Source organism: Grampus griseus (assembly GCF_964374135.1).
Source record: "Grampus griseus genome assembly, chromosome: 14".
Taxonomy (NCBI): Eukaryota; Metazoa; Chordata; class Mammalia; order Artiodactyla; family Delphinidae; genus Grampus; species Grampus griseus.
The window spans coordinates 28,603,566-28,627,996 of NC_139008.1; the positions used below are offsets into that span (position 1 = coordinate 28,603,566).

The window sequence follows — 24,431 nt, forward strand, 5'->3', positions numbered from 1 at the left end:
CATTGGGTCTTCGTTGCTGCGTGCGGGCTTTCTCTAGTTGCGGCGAGTGAGGGCTGCTCTTCATTGCAGTGTGCGGGCTTCTCATTGCGGTGGCTTCTCTTGTTGCGGAGCACGGGCTCTAGGTGCGTGGGCTTCAGTAGCTGTGGCGCGTGGGCTCAGTAGTTGTGGCTCGTGGGCTCTAGAGCGCAGGCTCAGTAGTTGTGGCGCACGGGCTTAGTTGCTCCGCAGCACCAGGGATCGAACCCTTGTCCGCTGCATTGGCAGGCAGATTCTTAACCACTGCGCCACCAGGGAAGTCCTTGTAAGGTCTTAAGGAATGGGACCTGTGGCCTTGCCCACTAGTTGAATGTCTGGTGACTAATATGACACCCATCCTCAGAACAAACTTTCTGAGTGAGGGGAAGAGTCAGAGCTGCATCCGCTTGCCGGGGAGGAGGAAGTGGCATGTGAGCTGGGCCCGGAAGGATAGACAGCACCTCAGCAGGAGGAGCTGGTACAATGGAGAGCACCCCCTGGAGGAAGGGGCGGGAAAGCATGGGGCGTGTTTGAGGAGCAGGGAAGGGTCCATGTGGTGGGATCCTGTGGTATGTCTTGTGCAGGGTTCTTCAGTCTCGCTGTTGACATGGGCTGGATTCTTTTGTGGGGCTGCCCTGTGTAATGTGGGATGTTTAGCACCATCCCGGCTTTTGTCCACTGGACGCCAGAAGCACCATCCCCCTCCCAGTGTGATATCCAGAAATGTCTCCAGACATCAGATGTGCCCTGGGGATCAAAATCATCCCCGGTTTAGAGCCACTGGTCTAGTGGGAACAGTAATCGGTACAGTTGGGAAAATTTCGGGCTGTGTTTTAGCACCAGGTGCCGGAATGAGCGAGGGTCCACTGACATCTTCATTTATCCCTTCATCAGATGTTTACTGAATGCCTCCCACCTGCCAGGGACCAAATGATAACATGCTGACAGAATACTGGAAAGGGAAAGCAAATGTGGGCCTTTCCTTATGGAGGTTAGAAGGTAGTGGCCCTTCAGCGAGGGAGTTTGATGACCAGGGTGAGCATTTTCTAAAGAGTCACGATGGCAGTGATGGTCTGAGATGGATCCGAGCAGGGAGTCCTGCATGGAGCTGTCTTGGTAGCTCCAGGTGGGGCTGGTGGACGCCTGACCCAAGACAGTGACGCTCTCAGTTAATGCTGAGTTAATTCTCTAACTTTATAGTCCAGTGGAGAAATGTGGCCTCTATAGTCCCAATTTATGTGTTATTTTGAGTCAGATTCGTTAACAGGAGTCAGAACATTGAATTCTTAAACATCCTTACAATGCAGTGATGTGTTGTAGCTCTCACACTTCTTAACCACTATCTTGTGATTTTAATTCTGTCTTCCGAAAGTCAAACTAGATTTAGAAAATGAGACTCTTATTTATAAACAGGAAAGTAAGAAAGCTGTTTGTCATTGTATTCCACCTTGAATTATTTGGGGCTGCCTATAAAGTGGCAGGTTTAGCACATCATGAAAATATAAATTATTAGAGTATTAGGTGTTGATTAGTGACATGGCTGACTCCCGTAGGCCTTTTCCTAGTTGGGTGATGGAAGTAGTGATTCATTCGCTTTTGTGGGGGGGTGTGTTCATTATAGTTAGTTATTGATTAACTGGTAAGAATGAAAGGATCAATGCGATTTCTAATTCTTGGTGTATATTAAAAAGTCAACTTTCATTAACAATTGAAAAATGTGCCCAAAAGGTATAATAAAAATGAGTGAGAGGAAATATATTGTCAGAGACAAATTCAAGAAAACATTTAGTTCGTGATATTAAAGGTGCAAACTGTAAAGAACAATTGCAATTTGAATGTCTGTTTTTCAGGCAAGATAATTGGCACATAAATAGAATCTCATAGGAAGGCTTAATGGTAAAGAATCATGTGAATTTTAAAAGGTCTTTAAGATTCTTTTCTGTATACAGTTGCTTTGTAGTCAGTAATGCTTAAAGGAGACTCACAGGCCTTTCCTGATCATGATTTAATACCAAATCCAGTGTCCTTTTTATCCCTCGATTTTGAAAGATTGTTTCTATGACAGTCTCTATCCATTAGCTGAAAATTGGAAGTGGCCAAATCTTGTTACTCTGTATATGACGGATGAGTCAGATTTCCTTCTAAGGCCCGTTTTTTCTTTAAAAAGTATTTTTCAATTAATCTTAAATTTTGATTCAGGCTATGGTAACATACTAAATTATGACAATTTATTTTGGTAGCTTGGGGCTTGTTTTCTTCCAGCTTGTCATTTGAGCAGACCTTGGCACTCCTAGCCGATGAGTCTTCTCTTTAATCTCACTTGTGTGATCACCTGCCCTGAAGTCAGGGCTCTGTGGTGTAATTGGCCTGGTTCTGCCCCTCACGCCTTGTTAGTCTTGATCAAGTTATTTACCCTTGACCTTGTGAGTCTCCTCTTCTGTACCTCTAAGCAAAATGGAAGGGTTACCGTGGATAAGGGCTTCTCATCCCAGATGTCTTCAGGGGCTAGGTGGTGAATGGGGCCAGATGTGGACCGCAGTGAATTCCAGAGCATTCATGCCAGTAAAGGGGCAGTTACTGCTCAGTCCCAGCCAATCGTTGGCACACTCCATTTGGGCCTGGTGTGGCCAGATTTTCCATGAGAATCCAGAAAGCCAGTTGTATATATGAAACTCATGCATTTAAATTGTTGGCAACAAATTCAAAATTTTATAAACACGGCGTGTGCCAAACAGAATACACCTGCTAATCAGATCGCATCGAGAGACCTGAAGTTTGTAATGTCTTGAGGAGATCACCAGTTAGCATCCCACAGAAAATAGATGTCCTGGGCCCTTTGCTGTTGGCAGGGTCTGTGAGCACCTTGTCAGCATTATCTTTGTGTGCTGTCTCCGCACTCATCAAGATGTGCCATTTAAAGGAAACTTTTTGGAGACAAAAAATGTCTTTATGGAGGTGGGCAACTTGCAGGCAGCCTAGGGAACATTCCGTCTTCTTCATGGCTCTCTCCTCTCCAGGCCAGCCCGGCAGCACTGAGATGCTGAACAATAGAGGCTGCTGCTCATAAACTGTAACCTTGAACTTGAGCCATGACTGAGATCCCTAGCCAGGCCTCAGTATTCCCTCCTTGGTTAAATGAGAGTGTTGGTTAAAGTAACCCTGAGAATCCCTCCGGCACAATTTCCAGTTCTTTAGGGGGAAAAGGTGGGCTTGTATAAGGTGAGCCTTCAGCCTTCATAGGATGGGCTGCAACAAATGAGCTCACTCAGATCAGTACAGGAGGGTCACGTTAAACTTGTGGTTACCTGAGATTAGTTAATTATGTTAGTTAATATTATCATCTGTGGCAGACAGGACCTGCCTCCCTGCATGAGCCCCTGCTTTTGAGCGTGGGCTGGCCTAGCGACTTGGTTGTAATGAATTGAACCTGGTAAAAGTGATGGGCAGTCACTTCTATTATCATGTTACATGAGATCGTAACTTCCGTTTCCTAGCAAACCCTCTTTCTTGCCGCCTCTGATGAACAAGTTTCCACGTTATGAGCTGCCACGTTGGAGAGGCCCACGTGTCAAGGAACATGTGGCCTCTGGTTGACAGCCAGGAAGGAACAGGTGCCCTCAGTCCCTCAGTCCACAGCCACCTAAGTGAGCGGGGAAGCACATCCTGCCTGACCTGAGTCTTCAGATGAGACTCCAGCCCCAGCCAACACTTTGATTGCAGCTTTTGAGAGATGTTGAGCAGAAGGTCCAGCTTAGCTGTGCCCAGATTCCTGACCAACAGAAACTGTGAGATAAATCATGTGTCTTGTTTCAAGGTGCTGCATTCGTGGTGATTTGTCACATAGCAGTAGATGGCTATTACACCGTCTCTTTGAATTTGTTGAAAAAATTACATTCACTGTAGACATTCTTACTCATAGCAGATTGAAGTGTTTTAGCTAAATGAATGTATGCATTATTGTGTCTTAACACTAAGAACCATATAGGCATTATCCAGAGCTTTGTGTCAAATGTTTCAAAAGATTACAATCTGGTTTTAGCACCATCAGGGTCAGAAATGAGATCTTAATTTAAGCAACTCACTTTATTCTTTAATCCATTCATTCAAAATACTTAGTTTATCTCAAAAATTTGACCTTGGTCTTATCATAGTTGTCAATTAGAGTCCCTGACTGCATTCTTGTATCAAATTTGGACAAAGGAAAATTACCTCTCTGTTGTGCTTTTGAAAACACACATTTGTGTATGCTGCACACACACAGTTGCTAGCAGGTGCTTTCACTGTATGTCATGATGTCATGTGAAAATCTAAAGTGTTAGAACTCACTAATTAGTAATGAATTCCCTGAGTAAGTTCTTACCTGGAATCTTGGAATTCTTACCAAGAAAACTGAATTGATTTTGAAAGGTGATTTAAAGGGAGTTGATTAGACAGTAATGGATAAGACCAAGAAATGTTTAGGACCAAATACCTGAGCTGGACATAGGCAGGACGTCAGAATGAATAGGAAAATATGCAAAACAAAATGAAACAAAAAACACAGCCACTAACAACAGCAAAACCCCTCCCAGACGTTGTTTCAATTTAGGGAAACAATCACTTTACATCTGTTTGATATAAAACACATTTAAACAGGTCCTTGATTAGTTGCATGCCAGTACTCCTCACACTTGGATTTGCATAAAGTCACCTGGGAATTTGTTAAAGTGCAGCTTCTGACTCAGTAGGTCTGGGGCGGGCTTCCTAAGCTCGCAGGTGATGGTGATGTTGCTGGTCCGTTGCCACACCTTGAGGACTGAGGTGGAGGCCCAGCCCAGCCCCCTGTGCCCAAGTACGGCCTGCATAATGCTGCTCTCTCGTCATCCTCACCTTCTCCCTCAGCCTCCATTTCCAGGTACTTCTGCTCCAAATGGGTTGTCAGTCACTTACCAGGCTGTCTCACCTTTAGGCTCTTTGACTAGGAAAATTAAAAACAAAACAAAACAACAAGCAATAAGCCACCAGACCCTTAAGTGGTTTTTAAATGCCCTGATTGTGTATCAGGTTGCTTTAGGGATGGTCCTTACCACATCTAGACTTCCACAGTTAGAGCTGCCAGAACAGTGCTTTCCGGAGTCTAAAGAGAGAAGCTGGGGCCAGACATTTGCTCTGCCCCGGAAGGGAGGCATCATCGTAAGCATTCTCAGGCCCTTGTAGGTGTCAGTCGGCTAATACCTATGCCCTGTCCTTGGGGTAATTCTGGACTTCGGTGAAATAATCTAATGCAAATGTTTTTAAGAATTCGCTTTCCTAATATAAAAGTCTGCCCTTCTGAGGGGTGGGGGAGGTATAAGTTTACAAAAGATCCCTCCATCTAGTACTAAGTCTTACCAGCCTCAAATATCTTAAATTCAGCCTTGATTAAAATTAAGATGAGGCCAAACACCACAGACTTCTGTAGCAGGAACTTTAAGAGGCTCCAGGTGCTTTTGAGAACACAGAACCCTGAGTCAGCAGGTTGCCTTTATTAGATGGATAAGGTAGATGGAACAGTGACATGGAGCTGTCATTCATTTTAGGTCAAATCTGTTTATTTTGTACCTTGTCATCATAAAATTGAGATTCTTTCTGAGATTTTACTTAGTAAACCAGTAAAAATGAAAGATTTAATACCTCCAAGGACAACTTTTCGAGACTATGACTATTTGTGATAGGCAACTATAACTGTTAAAAGGTTCACTGTAGAAAACCTTCTAAATTCTGGTTGTTGTAGCAGATTGATTTATGCCCCATCTTTGGGGTGACAGTCATCTCCCTGATTAATTTAGCCAGTTTAAACAGCTTTGCAAACTGCCTCAGAAACATAGCTAAAAGCATTCATCAGTGCAAAATGGTTATTATTAAAGTAAAATAAATGAACAGTGCCAACAATTAACTTTAAAACTCAAATCAGAATCTCAGTTTTTTTCATGACACCAACCTTGAGCTCTTGAAGAAGTTTTGCTGACTCCTTCCTGGCCCTTTATCTTTAAGTCGGGTCTGTGTAACAAATTGCCCAGAAACTTGGCAGCTTGAGAAAACTAATGTGCATTATCTATCTCCCAGTTCCATCAGGAATCTGGGTGCAGCCTAGCTGGGTCCTTCTGCTGCAGGGCCTCATGAGGGTTCCGTCAAGGTGTCACCTGGGGTGTGGTCTCATCCAAAAGCTCACCTAGGGCGAATCCTCTTCCAAGTTTACTCCCATGCTTGTTGGCAGAATTTGGTTTCTTTCAGGTTGTTGCATGGGGGGGCGGGGGGCTCTGTTCTTCACAGGCTGTTGGCCAGAGCCCTCCCTCAGTTCCTTGCCATGTTGGCCTTTCCAGGAGGCTACTCATCATGACAGCCTGTTCCCTCCAGGAGAAGGGCTCCGAGAGAGAGTGAGGGAGAGTGAGCAAGGTGAAAGTCAGGGTCTTTTTTTTAGCCTTCTCTCTCTCTTTTTTCAAAACCACTGTATTGAGATATGATGACATGAAATGCTGTACATATATAATGTGTACAACTCAGTGAGTTTGGGGATAAGTACAGACCTGTGAAACCATCACTACCATCAACATCTATCATAAACATCCATCTCCTCCTAAAGTTTCTTCCCGCCCCCTTTATTGTTGTTGTTGTTTGTGTGTGTGTGTGTGTGTGTGATAGGAACACTTAAGATCTACCTTCTTAGCAAATTTTAAGTGTCCAATACAGTATTGTTAGCTATAGGCACCATCCTGTATAGTAGATCTCCAGCACTTATCTTGCATAATTGAAACTTTGATCCTCCCCTCCCCATTTCCCCTACCTACCCCCCAGCCCCTGGAAACCATCGTTCTACTGTCTGCTTCTATGAGTTTGACTGTTTGGATTCTGCATACAAGCTGAGGATCAGGCAGTATTTGTCTGTCTGCGACTGGCTTATTGCAGGTAGCTTAGTGTCTCCAGGTTCATCCATTTTGTCCCAAATGGCAGGATTTCCTTTTTTAAAATCTGTTGTATGTATATACCACCTTTTCTTTATCCCTTCATCCACTGAGGAACATTTAGGTTGTTTCCATATCTTGGTCTAGCCAGTCTCTGAAGGCACATCCCATAACTGTATTCTGCTAATTAGAAGCAGTCCAGCCCACACTCGAGGGGAGGGGATCACACAGGATGTGAGTATCAGGACTCAGGGGTCTTGCGGGGGCGTTTTGGAGTCTTTCTGCCGCATGTAGTAAGGGCTCAATGAGTATGAGTCAGATCCGTTGCAGTGCTGGATCGCTGTCCTTGGCACTGAGATGCACACAACGGGGTTTCATTGCAGTCCTTGTTCAGGGTGAGTTTAGGTAGGTTGTGATTTGACTGAACAGCTAGCATTTTAAGCTGTAGTTCAAGAACTGGCAGGTTAACACACATACATAATTTGTTCTGGAAAGTACGGATAGGTAATTTTGTTTGTTTACATGCTTGTCTTCTTAAGTTCTGGAAGAGGAATTAAGGAAAGGAGGCCTAAAGTCTGAGATCCATTCTGAGATGATAGTAAGCTAGGCATGGTGGGTGGGAGGGTGGTCGTGGAATTTTAAAAGCTTATGTGCTACATCTAGATCTCAGCTTAAATGACCCCACCTCAGAGAGGCCTTCCCTGTGCATCCAATTTAAATTAACCATTGCTTTCGCCATAATCCTCGCAGAGCCCTTAGCACCCTCGGCTCTATTCTCTGCGAATTTCCTTGTTTGCTCTCTCTCCCTCTGTGAGAACTAAGCCCCCGAGAGCCAAGACCTCACCTGTCTTGGTCCACTTGTGTGTCATCAGCACCTCGCACGGGGCCCGGCAAACAGTAGGCGTTCGGTAAATACTGAATAAATGAGTGAAGTGAACACAAAGATGTGAAATGACTTCAAGGAGCTTTTGGGAAATTCTAGTATCTTCATGACTTCCAAAGGAAATGCCATTTATTCAGCTCACCTGCAAAATACTTTCATTTGTTAAAGAAAACAGTCTCAAGGTTGTGGGGTAGTTAGTTTTGTCCCTGCAGCTGATGGCTGGTGTCCATGAGGCAAGTCACGTCACCTCTCTGGGCTGAGGATAAAATCTGGGCTGATGAGTGGGTGTGTTCAGACTGCTCTGTCCCCAGAACCCACTCAGGCAGAGGAGGCTACGTGTTTTCAACACTGGTCAGCCACTTGTGGTTTTGTTTGAAGAAAGGATTCTGTGGCCAAAGAAAAGTTTGAAACCCACGCACCCACTGATGGGCATTCCAGCTCTGTAAGTGCAGACACTGGTGGCAGTGTTTTGGGCAGATCAGGGTGGAGACCTGTGGCCCTTGAAGCTTTGGCAGAACCAATAGGAAGAGCAGCCTGACAGTTTACCTTCAGGTGACCTAAGTGCTTTCCAAGGACATAAAGAATTAAAGAGTCTCGTCCCCCCAGCCCTCCCCTGCAGCCTCACACCTCACCTGTGCCCACATCATGCTGCCTTGGAAATGTTAGCATCATTTGTTTTTTCCATATTAAGATTTCATTTCTGGCCCCGCCTTTCCCACCAGATAGCCGGAGCTTCTGAGCTCCAAGTTTTTCTGTCACATCCCCTGAAACAGTGCAAATTGTGCCATTAAGCCTGGCGTAAACGATTTGAAAGCACTTCACCTCGTCGTTTAAACATAATACTTCTGACAGCTTTCAATTTGGGGTATTTTTAATTCTAATTAAAAAACTATTGAACATTAATAGCCTCTATATAGCGTGCCGTGGTGCCTCTGTGCTCCATTTTGGCCATCTGGCTTTTAGACAGACAGCTTGGTTGCATAGCTGTTAACGGCCCATGTGGTTTTTCCCTGGCCTTTGGGAATCACCAGGTCCAGGCATAATTAGTATAAATCAAAATCCTCTGGCTGATGACAGGAAAATGGTGTGTTTGAACAGCAGCTTATTAAAATGACCTACTTAATTTAAGAAAAATATTGTATCCACTCGCAGGGTAACCTGGGTGCTTTCCCTGACAGATTTTATAATATTTCTTCCTTCCTCCCTCCCTTCCTTCCTTTCATTCATTCTTTTTTTTTTTTTTTTTAATTAAAGAAAAGGAAAGGGAATGGAAAGGCCCGTTCTACTTCATCCAAGGTGCAGACCCACAGTTCGGACTGATGAAGGCCTGGTCCACTGGGGACTGTGACAGCGGCGGCGACGAGTGGAAGCAGGAGATCCGTCTGACTGAGCAGGCCGTCCAGGCTATCAACAAGCTGAGCCCCAAGCCCAAGTTCTTTGTTGTGTGCGGGGACCTCGTCCATGCCATGCCCGGTAAGACTGGGGTCGTCATTGTGACCTTGTCTTCTCCCCACAGCCAGAAAAAAATCATTTGTCTTAAAAGACGACTCTATTCAGTAACGGCTCATTCTTTCTCTTCACGACGGTTGCAGTATCATCAAACATCACAAAATACACGCTCATGTTATTTTTAGAATTTGGCAAGATTAATCACAGTAATTAGGCAGAGCTACAGTTCTTATGGTCTGAGCTTACTATGAAAAATGGAACAGTTTCCTATGTGTCACCTTTCTTCATTTCCAGGGGGCAAACTTGAACTACTTTCAGATCCCATATCCATAAACGTAATCTTCTCCTTTCGTTTCCCTTCTTCTTGTGCTTTTATTTCTCCTGTATTTGTTAGTGCTTTTTCAGTTTCAAATGACAATCTAACTTGAACTAGATTAATTTTTTTTTAAAGTTTGTGTTACCCTATGGGACTGTAAAGTCCAAGGGCAGATTTGGGCTTTGGGTACAGCCGGATGCAGGGGCTCAGAGGTTGCTGTCAGGGCTTGGTCTCTTCCTCGCTCAGCCTTGCTTTCCTCTGGGTTGAATTTATTCTCATGCAGGCTCTTTCCGGGTAGTGGCTCCAGGGAGCTTTAGGTTTATGTCCTTCTTACTGAAACCACAACAGAAAGAAAGTGCCTTATTCTTCTTTTAAAAAATAATTAATTTATTTTTGGCTGCATTGGGTCTTTGTTGCTGTGCACGGGCTTTCTCTAGTTGTGGCGAGTGGGGGCTACTCTTCATTGCAGTGTGCAGGCTTTTCATTGTGGTGGCTTCTCTTGTTGCGGAGCATGGGCTCCAGGCACACGGGCTTCAGTAGTTGTGGCACATGGGCTCAGTAGTAGTGGCTCGCGGGCTCTAGAGTGTAGGCTCAGTAGCTGTGGCCCACGGGCTTAGTTGCTCTGCGGCATGTGGGATCTTCCCAGACCAGGGCTCGAACCCGTGTCTCCTGCATTGGCAGGCGGATTCTTAACCACTGCGCCACCAGGGAAGCCCCTGAAAGTGCCTTATTCTTAGTGGTCCAATCAGAGTTACAGACCAGCACCCATCCAGCTCACATAGCCCCATGAAGCCGGGGTGTGGGGTCAGCTCCCCTGCAGCCAAGTGGTCAGAAGAACAGGATGGTTGCCCTGAAGAAAAGTGAGATAGTAGGAACGGGAACATAACAGGTCCTTTTTAGAACTCGCTTCCTTTATTTATTCCCCTTTCCTTTGATATCCTTCTCTCCCAGGCAAAGATAAAGCCCAGTGAGCAAGTATAAGAAAGTGGAAACCGCCCCTGCCCATCTGGGAGGCAGAGCAGGCACCCAAGACCACTCTTGTCTGTGTCTTGGTCTCTGCTTAGTGGACAGAGATGACCCAAAGACCACTGCGGAAAACACTCTAGCTGCTATGGGTGTTTGTTTTTGGCTAACATTACCTTGTAAACCAAGACTCTTGAGTCCTGCTATGATTTCTAATGTCTTTAGAAGCCAAGGCACTCTGCAGGAAGCCTGGGTACGTTAATTCCTCCCCTCCAGGACTCACTTGTCTGGTAACCTACCTATCTAGAACAATCCCAGAGTGAACGTGTGAGGATGGAGAAGGGGCTGCTCAGAATGGCTCTCCTTGAAGTCTAGGGAGTATGGCCAGCAGGGAGAACCCTCAGATTCCAAATTTACTGCTTTTCTGTTCAGTGTTTTTCTTTTTTTTTCCTTTGAAAATAGAATATTATGAGACTCACTAGAATTATATAACATGTTCTTGTAGATGTTTACTGACTTGTTCTGAATTATGGTAATGTATTCAGTCATATTTCAAAATAAGGTTTAAAATAAAAGCATTCCGTGTGATTACACTGCTTCTTAAATAAAGTGTACTGAACATAAGTAAATTAAAAGATAGAGTTTTTATGATCAACCCTACCAGTTGGTCAGAAGACCTCGAAAATGTGAACTAGCAAACTTTTGAGAACTTGTTTTATATTCATTGTGACCTGAACAGAATTCTGAAGATTTGGACTGTTTTGTGGGATTGTAACTGACCCAGTGAAAGGATTGTAACTGTTTTGAATATTGTGGTCTTAGGTTTAAACAAAACATTTTGAATCTAGTTACCTTTTTTTTTTTGCATTTAATTGCATTTTTTAATATGCAATTAGTGGCTTCCCCCTCATTTAGCTCATATGCAGGGGCAGACATTAGAAAAGTAATTATTTGCTTTGACTGCTTAGCACATTGTTAATTATCAAATGCATATATTAATAGGCAGATAAAATCGGAGAGCATACTTTTAATTCCACCATAAATAATACCTTGGGCCAAGTAGTTTTAAGTTCAAATTGGAGAAAAAGAACTTTACAAGTAATGCTTTTGTTAATGAAAGTCCGAATATGCTTTTCTATTATAAATATCCATCATAATATTCGTTCATCTACAAACGTTTATTGTGTGCAAACTAAGTGTCAGTTCCAGATGCTGTGGATACGATAGTTAGAAATGAGAGACCAGCCCTTCCACGGAGCTTAGAGTCTGGTAAGGGAAGTGTAAAACCCAGGATGGTTAAGGGGTGCCGTTGGTGCCAAGGCCTGCAGGAAGAAGCCTGAGAAATGCAGGACAAGGCCCATTTAGTTTTGAAACATATGCAGTTTTCATTCTGCAGGCGTCTTTTGGGTTATCTTGGTATTTTCTTATTTTATAAAGCGTCTCTGTGGGATAAACCACATTATAAGTAGCAAATGAAGACTTGTACAAATACTGAGACCATTGATTTTTAATCCTTCACTCTTGAGCCCAGGATGACTTTCTTCAGTCCTCCTGATGTTGAGGCATCGACCCACTGATGCTGTCCCCAGGAGCCTTATTAGGTTTCGACAATTACATGAGAGGCTGGAATGTGATGATACAGTTAGAGAGCAGGAGAGTCCCTTTAGCCTTTGGAATGGGTTGGTGTGTCTGTCCCTGTTTGGTAGCAAGGGCTATAACCAAACAAAACAGATAAAGCGGGAGGAATTCTTCCCTTGATACAAAGTCTCCTTGAAGAGTTCTTTGTTTACTGACCTCCACTGGGGCAGCTGTTACATGATGTTTCAGTTGATTCAGCCCCAGGAAGTCCTCTGTTATGTAAAGTGAGGCAAGCCTGCGTTAGCATTATTTCAATAGGTGGTGTATTAGTTTCCCATGGCTGCTGTAAACAATTACTATAGACTTAGTGGTCTAAAACAACACATTTATTCTCTTATGGTTCTGGAGGACAGAGTATAAAATGGGTGTGCGGGGCTGCATCCTTTCTGGGAGGTTCCAGCTTCTAGAGGCTGTGCACATGTCCTGGGTCAAGGCCCCTTCCTCTGTCTTCAAAGCCAGCAACATAGCATCTTCTCGCCTCACTGACCTTTGATTCACTCTCTCATATTCTCTTACTCCTATCCTCCTGCTTCCCTCTTATCAACACCCTTGTGATCATGTTGGCCTGTTCAGATAGCCCAGGATAATCTCTTCATCTCAAAATCCTTAACTTTATCACATCTGCAAATTCCCTTTTGCCTTGTAAGGTAACGTATTCATAGATTTGGGGGACTGGTATGTGGACGTCTTTGGGGGACCATTATTCAGCCAACCACAGATTGGCAAAGGATGAATTCGGGGTCTGTTATGTGCCAGGAACTGTGCTGCTAGCTCACTCATTATGAGCTTGAAAAAGTGTCATTGTTATTTCCATTTTCCCAGGGTCACTTAGCTTGTAAGTGGTGGAGTCAGGATCTTACTCAGGTTCGTCTGTTTCCAAACTTAATGCACTTCTGCTGCAGCCTTGCTACTCAAAGGCTGGTCCTCAGAGCTGTATCCAGGAGCTTGTTTGAAATGTAGGATTTCTGCCCCACCCAGACCTAATGAGACATAATCAGCATCTCAACAAGATCCGCAGATGAATCTTATGGACAATTAAGTCTGAGAAGCATTTAATAGACTGATGTGCACAGTGCCTGGGTGTTTGGCTTCTCTGTGTACTACGTACCATTTTGTGTGTGTGCAAGTGGTTTGTGAAAATTCACTTTAGCTCTTAAAGATAATGGTGCTCAGCTTCAAAGGGAAATGCTTTAAGTTTGTAGGTTTTTATTTTGCTTTCTAAACAACAGTTTGAATAACTAAAGCCGAATGACCTCTGCTATGCAGGGCTTCCCAAACAGAACCTGACAGAAATATTCAGGAAAGCAGCCACACCTATACGCTTTAAAAGTATCTTTATGCAGAAAGGTCAGGAGGGCTAGCGCTGGTTCTTTGGGTCCTCTCTGTGTGCATGATCCCTTATCTGCCATTCCAAAGTTCACAAAGCTCTGAACACCTAAACGTTTTTTGCTTAAGTTTGGAACTAACTCAGTTGGCAACAAAACTGACCTGAACTGACATGAAGCTATTTATAGTCTCTATTTATCCTACTTAGAACATTCATATATTTTGCTAGTGAAATATTACCGTGTTCCATGATGGGGTGGTGCCTGAGACCCAGCTGGAGGCATTATTTAATACGTGCCCTCTGCCTGGTATTGCTATTTTTAAGTTTGAAAAACTCCAGATTTCAAACCAGATCTGGCCCAAAGCATTTTGGATAAGAACACATGAATCTGCAGTGTTGATCATTTGGAATTTATAGATGAAGAAACCTTTCATCACCAGAAGCAGAAGGCTCTTCCTTCCTTCCCATTTAATGTCACATCCCGAAGTTCACTTGTGTACACCCATTGCACCGTGGCCACATTTTAGTTTCAAAGTTAAAAATGTTCCCAGGCATCTTATATTTGAATTTTGGGGACCATTCCTGTTGGGACCAAAGTGACTGAATATGAAAATGGAGTTGCGTTCAGAAATCATTCGGACAAATTGAAAGAGAGGGTATGTACACAAAGGTGATGTTTGCTACAGATAAGTGCAGACTAATCAATCCACTTAGGTGGAAAAATCTTCACTTCAGGGTAGAGAAGGACTGGGCTTCTGCAGATATGGCCGCAAAAGGCTGGAGATTAAGGGGATTAGTGGCATGGTGTTTAGGATGGGAGACGCTCTGGGAATGTAAAGCAGAACTGCTGAATTGTGGTTTTCCTGCAAGACCCAAGCGAGAGCTGAAAGGTTCTATTTCATCTAGTTTGGTAGCCCCTCACCTTAAATTAGATGTGAAGGGCTAGGCCAAGGTCCAGATAAGAGTAGCCCTGGCTAAATGGCCATCAGGCTCTTCCCCACTTAGATTTCTAATTCTATGATGAATGGGTAGAATTGGGAAATAAAGCAAGATGGAATGCTTTGGTACGCTGGGCTTCAGGCAGAGAATAAGCCATTTGTCCTTCTGTGTTCACACAATCCAGGAAGGTTGGTGTTTATTTTTCCCCAGCTGGGCAGGCACAAACATGTGAACGTAATTCTGGTACAAGACAGACTATGATAAGCAAAGCCTCAGAGGCACACTTTTGAAAACCAAAGCCAGGATTAAGGCTGTGGCCAGGAAAAGGCCTTATGTCTGCCCTCCAGCCTCTATGATTCACCTTCCCCCAAGCTGAATTCTAAGTTCCTAAAGGGCAGCGAGTGTGTGTATCTGTGTTGGTGTGTGTTTACATCAAGCGTCCAGCACTGTGGGCATGTGAACGGTGTGAGTGAATGCAGGTCAAGTGAATCACTGTTATGTTTCCCGGGGTCCTTAGCAAGTAGCTGGCACATGGTAGGCCCCCAGTACAAATTTCTGGATTAGATGAGTAATCAATTCATTTATTTAACAAATCTCTGTTGAGTGCTTACTCTGAGCCAGGCACCGTTCCAGATGCCTGTGCTACATAAGTGAATAGAAGAGATCAAAACCTGTGCTTGACCTAGAAATAAGGAATAGGGATGCATGGAAACATGAAAGTATTATTTTTTGTCATTCTTATCTTTTGTAGGATTCAAACTCGTGTAGCTATGGATCTGTTTTGTTATTTTATTAGCTTTTTAAATTATACGAGTAATATGTGAATACGTTCTCTTTGTAAAGATTTAAAATCTGTATCTAGAATAAACTGTAACCCCCAACCAGGTCCATCCCTTGGGGTCACCATAGTTAAAAGTATGTGTGTTGGTGAGCAACCTGGTCTTACATAAATGTCATCATTCTGCGCACGCTGTTCTGTGCCTCGCTTTTTCCCCTTGCATCCATCTGGAAAACGCTTTTACGCTGATACACAGAGGTTTATGTCAGGCTTTTAATAACTGCGGTGAGTTCCGTGGGTTGGAATCTCCTAATTGATTAGTCCTCTCTCCTCACCATCACTAGGAGTGAGAATCTAAACAGTACCGCTAGCAGAGGTTCTTCTTGTGTACTCAGGTCAGCTTTTCTTTAGGCTTGAAGTCAAAATGGGTTGGCTGGTTCGGGACCTGCTCTAGCACTTGGAGGGAGTGAACACCAGGCGGTTCGCTCTGCAGTTCCCAGGAGGACCCCTCTCAGGGACTGGCTGCACTTTCCTTCTGTACCATCTCTGCTGTGCAGCAGCATCTCTGCCTGCACTGCCCACCACACCCTAGGTACTCAGAAAGTTTCCACTGAACGGAAACCCTTTTGTCCCTATTAACAGCATCTGTTCCTGTTGTTGTTGTTGTTTTTAAAAGAAGCTCAGTTAACTCATGTTCAATTCCTTGGCTGTATAATTAGCCTTGCATTGTTATTTTTAAGTGCATATTCCAGGCTCCAAGAAATGCCATGATTTAAAGACAATTTACCACACAGCTTAACATACAGAAACATTAAAGGGGGGTTCTGTGGGTGCAAGAAAGTGACCCGCCTTGGTTGAAATATCACCAGGCCCTGGACTGGGCCGGGCTGCTGTCTTCAGCTCTTCCAGCAGGTTGTGTGCGGGCCGAATGTTGAGCCGTGGTGACCCGGACCAATCAGCCAGCCCCGGGCTTCCGGGCTCCTTCACATGCAGTATAAGCGCTGTTGAAGCATCCAGGCGATCAGGAACAATCAATGCCTCCCTTCTGCTGGGGCTGATTGAAAGTGGTTTGAACTAATTTACCTGATATTACTAATTAGGGAACTGAGCGTTACTTGCAGAGTTGTTTCTTTTTTGTTCTTGTTGTTCATGGAGAGAGGATTTTTTATTGAGATACAGTTGACATACAACATTATATTAGTTTCAGGTGTATAACATAGTGATTCAATATTTGTATATACTGTGAAAGGATCACAGTAAGTCTAGTTACCATCTGTCACAATACATAGTTACAAATTTTTCTTGTGACTTTTTTTTTTAACATCTTTATTGGAGTATAATTGCTTTACAATGGTGTGTTAGTTTCTGCTTTATAACAAAGTGAATCAGCTATACGTATACATATATCCCCATATCTCCTCCCTCTTGCATCTCCCTCCCACCCTCCCTATCCCACCCCTCTAGGTGGTCACAAAGCACCGAGCTGATCTCCCTGTGCTATGCGGCTGCTTCCCACTAGCTATCTGTTTTACATTTGGTAGTGTATATATGTCCATGCCACTGTTTCTGATGTGTGTGGTCTGAAGCAGCACTGCTGGGAGCGGTGATCGCCCTCCTGCCCCCGCCAGCATCTGCCACGTGGCCTCATGGCAGAGGCCCTGTGCCCGCTGCTGGGCATCTCAGCTTGTTCTGTGCCCAGACCCCTGTGGCAGCTTGCTGAAGCCTCTGGACCACCTCTCATAATAATGTTTCTAAATGCATAAAATAAAATGCATGGGGTTTCTCAGAAACCAATTATATTGAAATATAGTCATCAAAATATTTTAAAATTTATTTGATAGAGTAAAATGCATGCCTCTTTGTTGATCTATTGTTATATAATACAGTCTAACAGCAAGGCTAATAACTACTGTATTTTCAAAGTGGTGCTTGAGCTTAAGCAGCGTTGTGAGGTGTTGCAACAACTGGAATGGAATATGAAAAATCCTCGTGATTTCTGTTGGTGGACAGAATCACAGGAGCGTGAATACCTCTGTGGCTTTCTGCCTAACTTCATAGTAGAGGGAAGTGCTAAATGTCAGTTATAGGTCAGTGAAAATGTAGGCTTTTTCCCCATCTAGGTTCACAGATCCCCGTGGACTCCAGGTTAAGAGCCCTTATCCATGTGCACATGTGGATATACTCTTGTTTGACTAGTCAGAGCTTTCTCTTCATAGTCAATGTATGGATATTATAATTGCCCACAGTATAAACTCAATGGCAGAAACTCTACCTTGAATTAAAGGCTAAAACGCTTCTTAATTGTAGCTAGGAAAATGTGGACCTCTGATTATTCCCTGAAAAGAAATGAGCTGAGTAACAGGAGCTAGTTAACAATTGTCTTTTGTAAATTTATTTACTTTATTTATTTATTTTTGGCTGCGTTGGGACTTCGTTGCTGCGCGCGGGCTTTCTCTAGTGGTGAGCCGGGTCTACTCTTCGTTGCGGTGCGCGGGCTTCTCATTGCAGTAGCTTCTATTGTTGGGGAGCACGGGCTCTAGGCACATGGGCTCAGTAGTTGTGGCTCACGGGCTCTAGAGCGCAGGCTCAGTAATTGTGGCGCACAGGCTTAGTTGCTCCGCGGCATGTGGGATCTTCCCAGACCAGGGCTCGAACACCTGTCCCCTGCATTGGTAGGCGGATTGTTAACCACTGCGCCACCAGAGAAGTCTCTCCTGTCAGTACATTTAAAACTATTAGGCATTCTATCAGTTTCAGCGTCTTGAAGAAATTTCTCCTAGAGCCCTCTGTTTCCTGGCTCATTATTGTCTAAGCCTAACAGCTGTCATATTGGCATTTCCATCCCTGTTCTAGGGACTGACAACCTCTCTCAGGTTGGATCCCCGTTTCTTCGCTTTGTAGCAGACCATGATTGTAGAGGCCATTAGGCAAAGAACCTGTGGCAGTCTGCTCCGCGACCCCGGCCAGCCCTCTGAGTGGCGCAGGCCACTGAGCAGAACAGCTAGGGAGCTCACTTCCACCCTCCCCCACATCCTGGGGGGTTTCCTGGAGGCGGCAGAGGGATGCTACAGAAGCTTGCAGAGTCCCTGGCAAACCAATACAGTGTAGACAAAACCAGCGTCTTTCTAGCTTGTGCTTAGCTGATTGGAATAGTTACATCTTTCCTTTCGTTGTTTTTGCTCTGAATACTCGTTTTCTGGAATTGGGACATTTCACTTCCTTAATGGGCCTATTATCTGCAACTAAATGAAATAGGAAAAAGAAGCAGGATCCCAAAGGAGTTCAATTACCAGTTAATTGGTCAAGTGATCAGAATGTGAAATGAAAAAAATAGTGAGAGGTTAGAAAAGGGAGCATATTTCAGGCCAAAACTGCTGAGGATGCCTATTTTGTAACTTCCATAATTTAGACACTCACCTGCATGTCTGGAATTATGTATCACTCCCTTCAGTTCCTAAACAGTTTATTGGAAAACCATGGTAGATTCTTTTCAATATATGTTATTTGGGTTGTATAAAAAATGTATTATTCCTTTCTTTATGTATTATTTGGGTGAAATACTGCTGTCATAATCCATAAATATTCTTGTGAAGAGATTTTGTATTGACCTGTAAGGTGGCAGCTTTAGAAATTTCGCTTGGATAATATACTTTCCTTAATCTTTTTTTTCCCAAAAAATATTAAATTTTATATCATACCAAAAGCTCCTATAATGTCAAGCAGTTTATTTTATTAATTGTATCCTAAGTTGGTTCACTGTACAGATTCAACAGTGATTTGCTATAAATGTCTGGGAGCAGCTAGTGTAATAAGTTGTAGCTGTTAGATGCAAAGTTAAATGAATCTTGTTTAATATCATGTATAATTTAAAAACCAGTAGAACCAGATTAAACTTGATCTGCTAGCTATGTGCTGCCGAATCACCACGTGAGTAACGTTTATGCTTGCAAAGATTTAGATCAAATGAAGTTACATGCCTCAATTAATTAGGAAAAGATAATGGAAAGGATTTGAGATGGAAAGGATTATGGCTCCATAAATTCTCTGGGACTAGATGAAAGTAAATGTTTTCAATTGAAGGAGTAAATCATTTTCTTAAGTTCTGCTCAAGGCTGCTTGTGCCACTGTGTCCCTAGCCCTAGTGTTTTCCAGCCAGATGTCCACCTGTTCCATCATCGCTGCTCGTGCCCTTGACTATTGGCAGTTGGAGTTAGGTAATTCGACCCTAATTCATTTACTCATTTGTTTGTCTGGTCAATAATAGCAAATAAATGTGGAGGGTCTGCTTATGTGCCTGACACTGCTTAGCAAGAAACAAGCCCAGTGCCTGTCCTCAGGAAGCTTCCAGTTAGGGAGAGAGGAGGGAAGCAAAAATCTCTATAAATGAAATAAAGCAGTAGCCTTAGTGAGTGATTCCAGGCGTGGTGCGTGGCGCTGTGAGCAGATGCAGGATGCAGCCCTGATCGGTGGGTTAGCGAAGGCTGCCTTGAAACCGGAGTAATATGTAGCCTCTGCCCTGCTCATCGTTCAAAAAATCAAATCGAATCAAACAGTACTAAAAGGTATTCAGGAAGATAAAAGTCAGCATTCCAGCCACCACTGACCTACTTCTTAGAGGAAACCCATGGTTATTAATTTTTCATGAAAAATGGCAGAAAATTGTCAAGCTTATGTACACTTGCATGTAGAGTGTTTTGTAAAAAGTACAAATGGAAGAAAAAAAGACACAGCATCTGTTTATGTCATTTCTATTGTCTTTCTATAGCAGGAGGTATAGACATGCGTCACTCTTTTCAGTGGACAAGATACCAGCCTGTGTTTGAACTGCCCCTGACTGGGGGGCATTTATGTTGTGCCCTGTGTTCTGCGGTGACCAGTGCACCTCTGTGTGCACAAGCAGCTGTTAAGGATGTGGCTCTGAAGTCAGCTTGCTCAGATTCACATCCTGGGTCCCTTGTTTACTAACTGGGTAACCTTGGGCAATTTACCTTCTCTCTCAGGAGCTGAGTTTCCTTATCTGTAAAATGCAGATAATGATGATACTGCTTGGTAGGCTTCTCATAAAGCTTAAAGTGCTCAGAACACTGTCTGGCGTTTAATACCGTCCAGTAACTACAATTACTTCCACTAGTTAGGTTTTGTTTTTGTTTTTAATAAAAGCATTATTGAGATCTAATTCCCATATCATGTAATTCACCCATCTAAGATGTGTAATTCAGTGGCTTTTTGTTTATTCACAGCATTGTGCAGACAACACCACCATCAATTTTAGAACATTTTCATCAACCCAAAAAGAAGCCTTGTTTCATACTATTAACCACTCCTCTCCATACCCCTCCACCCCATCCTCATCCCCAGCCCTAGGCAACCACTAATCTACGTTTTGTGTTTATGGATTTGCCTGTTCTAGACATTTTGTGTAAGTGGAATCATATAATATGGGATCCTTTGTGACTGGCTTCTTTCATTGAGCATGATGTTTTCAGGGTTCATCTGTATTGTAGCAGGTGTCAGTACTTCATTCCTCTTTTATGTCTGAATAATTGTAGGGATAGATTGCATTTCATTTACCTACTTTTACTTTTTGTTGTTATTCTGTGAGATGAATTCTTAGAAATAGACTGTTGAACCAAATGTTAATATTAAGGAAAGTGGAAATTAGGCCTTTGTCCTAATATATGGTCAACTAATATATTTTATTTATTTATTTATTTTTGGCTGCATCGGGTTTTCGTTGCTGCGCGCGGGCTTTCCCTAGCTGCAGCGAGCGGGGGCTACTCTTCGTTGTGGTGCACCGACTTCTCATTGCGGTGGCTTCTCTTGTTGTGGAGCATGGGCTGTAGGTGCGTGGGCTTCAGTAGTTGTGGCACGTGGGCTCAGTAGTTGTGGCTCGCGGGCTCTAGAGCGCAAGCTCAGTAGTTGTGGTACACGGGCTTAGTTGCTCCGTGGCATGTGGAATCTTCCTGGACCAGGGCTCCAGCCCGTGTCCCCTGCATTGGCAGGCGATTCTTAACCACTGCACCTCCAGGGAAATCCTCAACTAATATATTTTAATTTTAATTTTTTGACTGTGACCCGTGGCTTGTGGGATCTTACTGGACCGCCAGGGAAGTCCCTATATTTTAAAATTTTTATTCCATTACTAAATAATATCCCTACCCTGGTCACTAGGTAGAAGGGAGACGATGGGGAGTGGGCCGTCTCCCTACCTTCAGGCAAACCCCAGTTTGCCATCTCAAATAGCTGAGAGCCTATTTTTTTTTATAAGATTCTTAACTCTTCATTTTTTCACAGTTTTTTTGTTGTTGTTGCGGTACGCAGTCCTCTCACTGTTGTAGCCTCTCCCGTTGCAGAGCACAGGCTCTGGACGCGCAGGCTCAGCAGCGATGGCTCACAGGCCCAGCCGCTCCGCGGCATGTGGGATCTTCCCGGCCCAGGACACGAACCCGTGTCCCCTGCATTGGCAGGCAGAGTCTCAACCACTGCGCCACCAGGGAAGCCCCACAGTTTTTATTAAGAATATTTTTGTCTGAAAATAAAACCCAAACTTTTGGGAAATAAAGAGCAAGTTTACTAAGTTTAGTTGAGTATCTGTAGCCGCCTATTATTTCTTATGTAATCACTTCAAAAAACAGTCTTCCTTGATTCCTTCCTTATCGTTAGGTCAACTCAGTGGCCACCAGCAATTGGGAAGGGCGTGTACTCTAAAGAGTAGGGCTCGTGGTAGTGCAGAGCCACTAAGGTAGCTGTATTATGATGAAAGAATAGTGCTTTTATCCCTTTTTCCAGATGAGCAAACTGTCAGGTCAGACAGCTTGCCCAGCTCCGCCTGCTGGGGAGGTGATGCTGGCGCTGAGGTCCATTCAGTAACTCTGAGCCTAGACTCCCTTTACTGGACCCTCAAGGAGTTACAGCCGTCCTAGAGTGAGTTCCTTATCTGCTGCCCACCAACAGGCCAAGGCCGCATGAAACTAGGGAGAGAGGTGCTGGAGGGGGAGGACAAGTGTTCCCTCCTTGGGGGAATCTGATGACGGCCCTAGCTGTGCTTTTGGAGCCAAAACTACAAAATCTAAGATGGTCCGTCTCCATATTCCAGATGCAGCTCTGTGGTAAGGGTGAAGCCGTGTTTCTGTGAGTGGAAACAAGTGCTGCTTAGTCGCAGTTGAGGCCATCCTGCCGGCCCTGGGCCACCGCAGCACTATCAGCTTTAGGTTACTAGGACGATGCTGCCATGAGAATTGCTCCTCTTTGTTTAATAGACCAGGGCAGCGGTACTCAAAGATGTCACATTTTAAAATTCTCCTTGTCGGTAAATTAAAAGTAGTCCCCAGAGTCCCTAATCCAGGGATCTCCAAACACTGGCACATGCTGTGGGAGCTTTGCAACACTTCTGAGCAGAACACTGTTTTGTTATTCTCAGTGACCAGGTCTGCTGCCCCGGGGCCACTGGGCCCCCAACAGCAGAAAAACAGACCATATCATTACAGCAGCCCCCAGACTCCTCTGAAGATGAACGTTGCCATCAGGTCCCAAATCTTAGCATTGCCATCTTAAACTCTGTTCATTCCGAAACACAGAAAATGTTTCTACCTGTGAAAGGCAAATTTAACCATCAGTTATTTAGAAAAGACAGAACAAGGCACTTGCAATGGACATTTGTCCTTTGTCTTGACCTTCCACTACTTTGAACCGCACTTTCCCTCCGGTGTGTGTCTTGGAGGGAGGCAGAAACCACCTGCTGTGACTGAAGCCAGGTGCCCTGTTGCTCTTTCCAGCCTCCCGTGCAGCTAGGACTCAGGCCTGTGACCCCGTCCCAACCACCCAGACCCCCCTAAAGCAGATTTTGAATCTTCAGCTGTTGACACAGAGGGGGCAGGATCTGTCCCGGTGAAGGGGTTGGCAGCTGCGTCTACCTTCAGGGGGCAGCAGTGGGCGGGGTCCCAGCATTATTCACATCCAGCATCACCATCAACTGTGTCAGTGGGCAGCCTGGGAGCGTCTGTGCCCAGGCCAGCGCTTCTCCCTGGAAGCATTTTTTTTTTTTTTTTTTCCTGGAAGCATTTTTGAATGTGATTGGAGGTGCTGCCTTCTTAGCCTCGAGACCTGGTTTTCCAGCTCTCTGTAAGACTCCCAGCTACCTGATATCCTTTATAAATTGCTTCTCTATTCAGACTAGCCAGAGTCAGTTGTGTGCAACAAAGAACCTGACTGATGGAAGCTTCCACGGCACCTTCTTCTAGTGCTGCCCAGTTACCACCCTGGGGCAGATTCTGCTCTGTGCTTCTCCCCCTCAGTGTCATCATGTGAAAACCGAACCTACTCTCTTCTTAGAGCTTCCTTCTCATTGTTCCCTCAGTCATAAGGATGTGACCTTTTTGAATTCATTCTTCTTTAAAAAAAAATAATAATTTACTTACTTGGCTGTTCCTGGTCTTCGTTGTGGCATGTGGAATCTTTAGTTGTGGTGTGTGGGCTCTTTTCGTTAAGGAGTGTGGGATCTAGTTCTCTGACCAGGGATCGAACCTGGGCCCCCTGCATTGGGAGTGCGGAGTCTTAACCACTGGACACCACTGGACCACCAGGGAAGTCCCTTGAGCCATCTTTCCCTCCGCACCCAACTCCTGCCCAGTCCTGCCCAGTCCCCCTATAGCCCTGCTCCCCCTCTGTCCTGTCAGCCCCAGACACTCACGCCAGGACTCGTGCAGCTGCCTCCTTGTGTGCTCTCTACAGTGTGGCCCCTCATCAAACGGTCCCATTCATTGCCCACCTGTTCCACCTCTTCTGTGTCATATACTCAGCCTCATCACCCTTGTAGTGTTCTTATCACAAAATGGCCTCAGTCCTGCACCCCACCCTGCAGCATGCCTTCGCAGCTCTCCCATCCGGAGGTGGAGTGTGTTTCCCTTGTTCCTTTCACCTTGTGTCCGCAGAGGTGCTGGTCAAGAGCACAGGCCATGTGACCTTGGCCTCCTCCTCTGTTAAATGAGACTGACAGTGGCACCCACTTGAGAGGCTAGTTGTGGAGATGAGGCGACATGATGGACGTATTGATACAAGGGCTGGCACAACAGAGGCATTGAATAAACAGTGGCTGAACCACCCCCCGCATTACCCTCGGTCTTCATTATGCTGCCGTCATTGCCATCCTCATCATCACACCTTCTTTTGAGATTCAGCTCCACTTCCTATCTTAGAAGTACCAG

The 24,431-nt window shown here is 44.5% G+C and overlaps 1 protein-coding gene across 2 annotated transcripts in view; it reads left to right on the plus strand.

Moving 5' to 3' along the window:
- Positions 1 to 24,431, plus strand: part of CPPED1 (calcineurin like phosphoesterase domain containing 1) — a 114,403-nt gene that overhangs the window by 14,892 nt on the left and 75,080 nt on the right. For both annotated transcript variants that reach the window (XM_082670415.1, XM_082670416.1), the window contains exon 2: positions 9,073 to 9,291. In XM_082670415.1, coding sequence (XP_082526541.1) covers positions 9,073 to 9,291 — 219 coding nt within the window. The remainder of the gene's footprint in view (positions 1 to 9,072; positions 9,292 to 24,431) is intronic.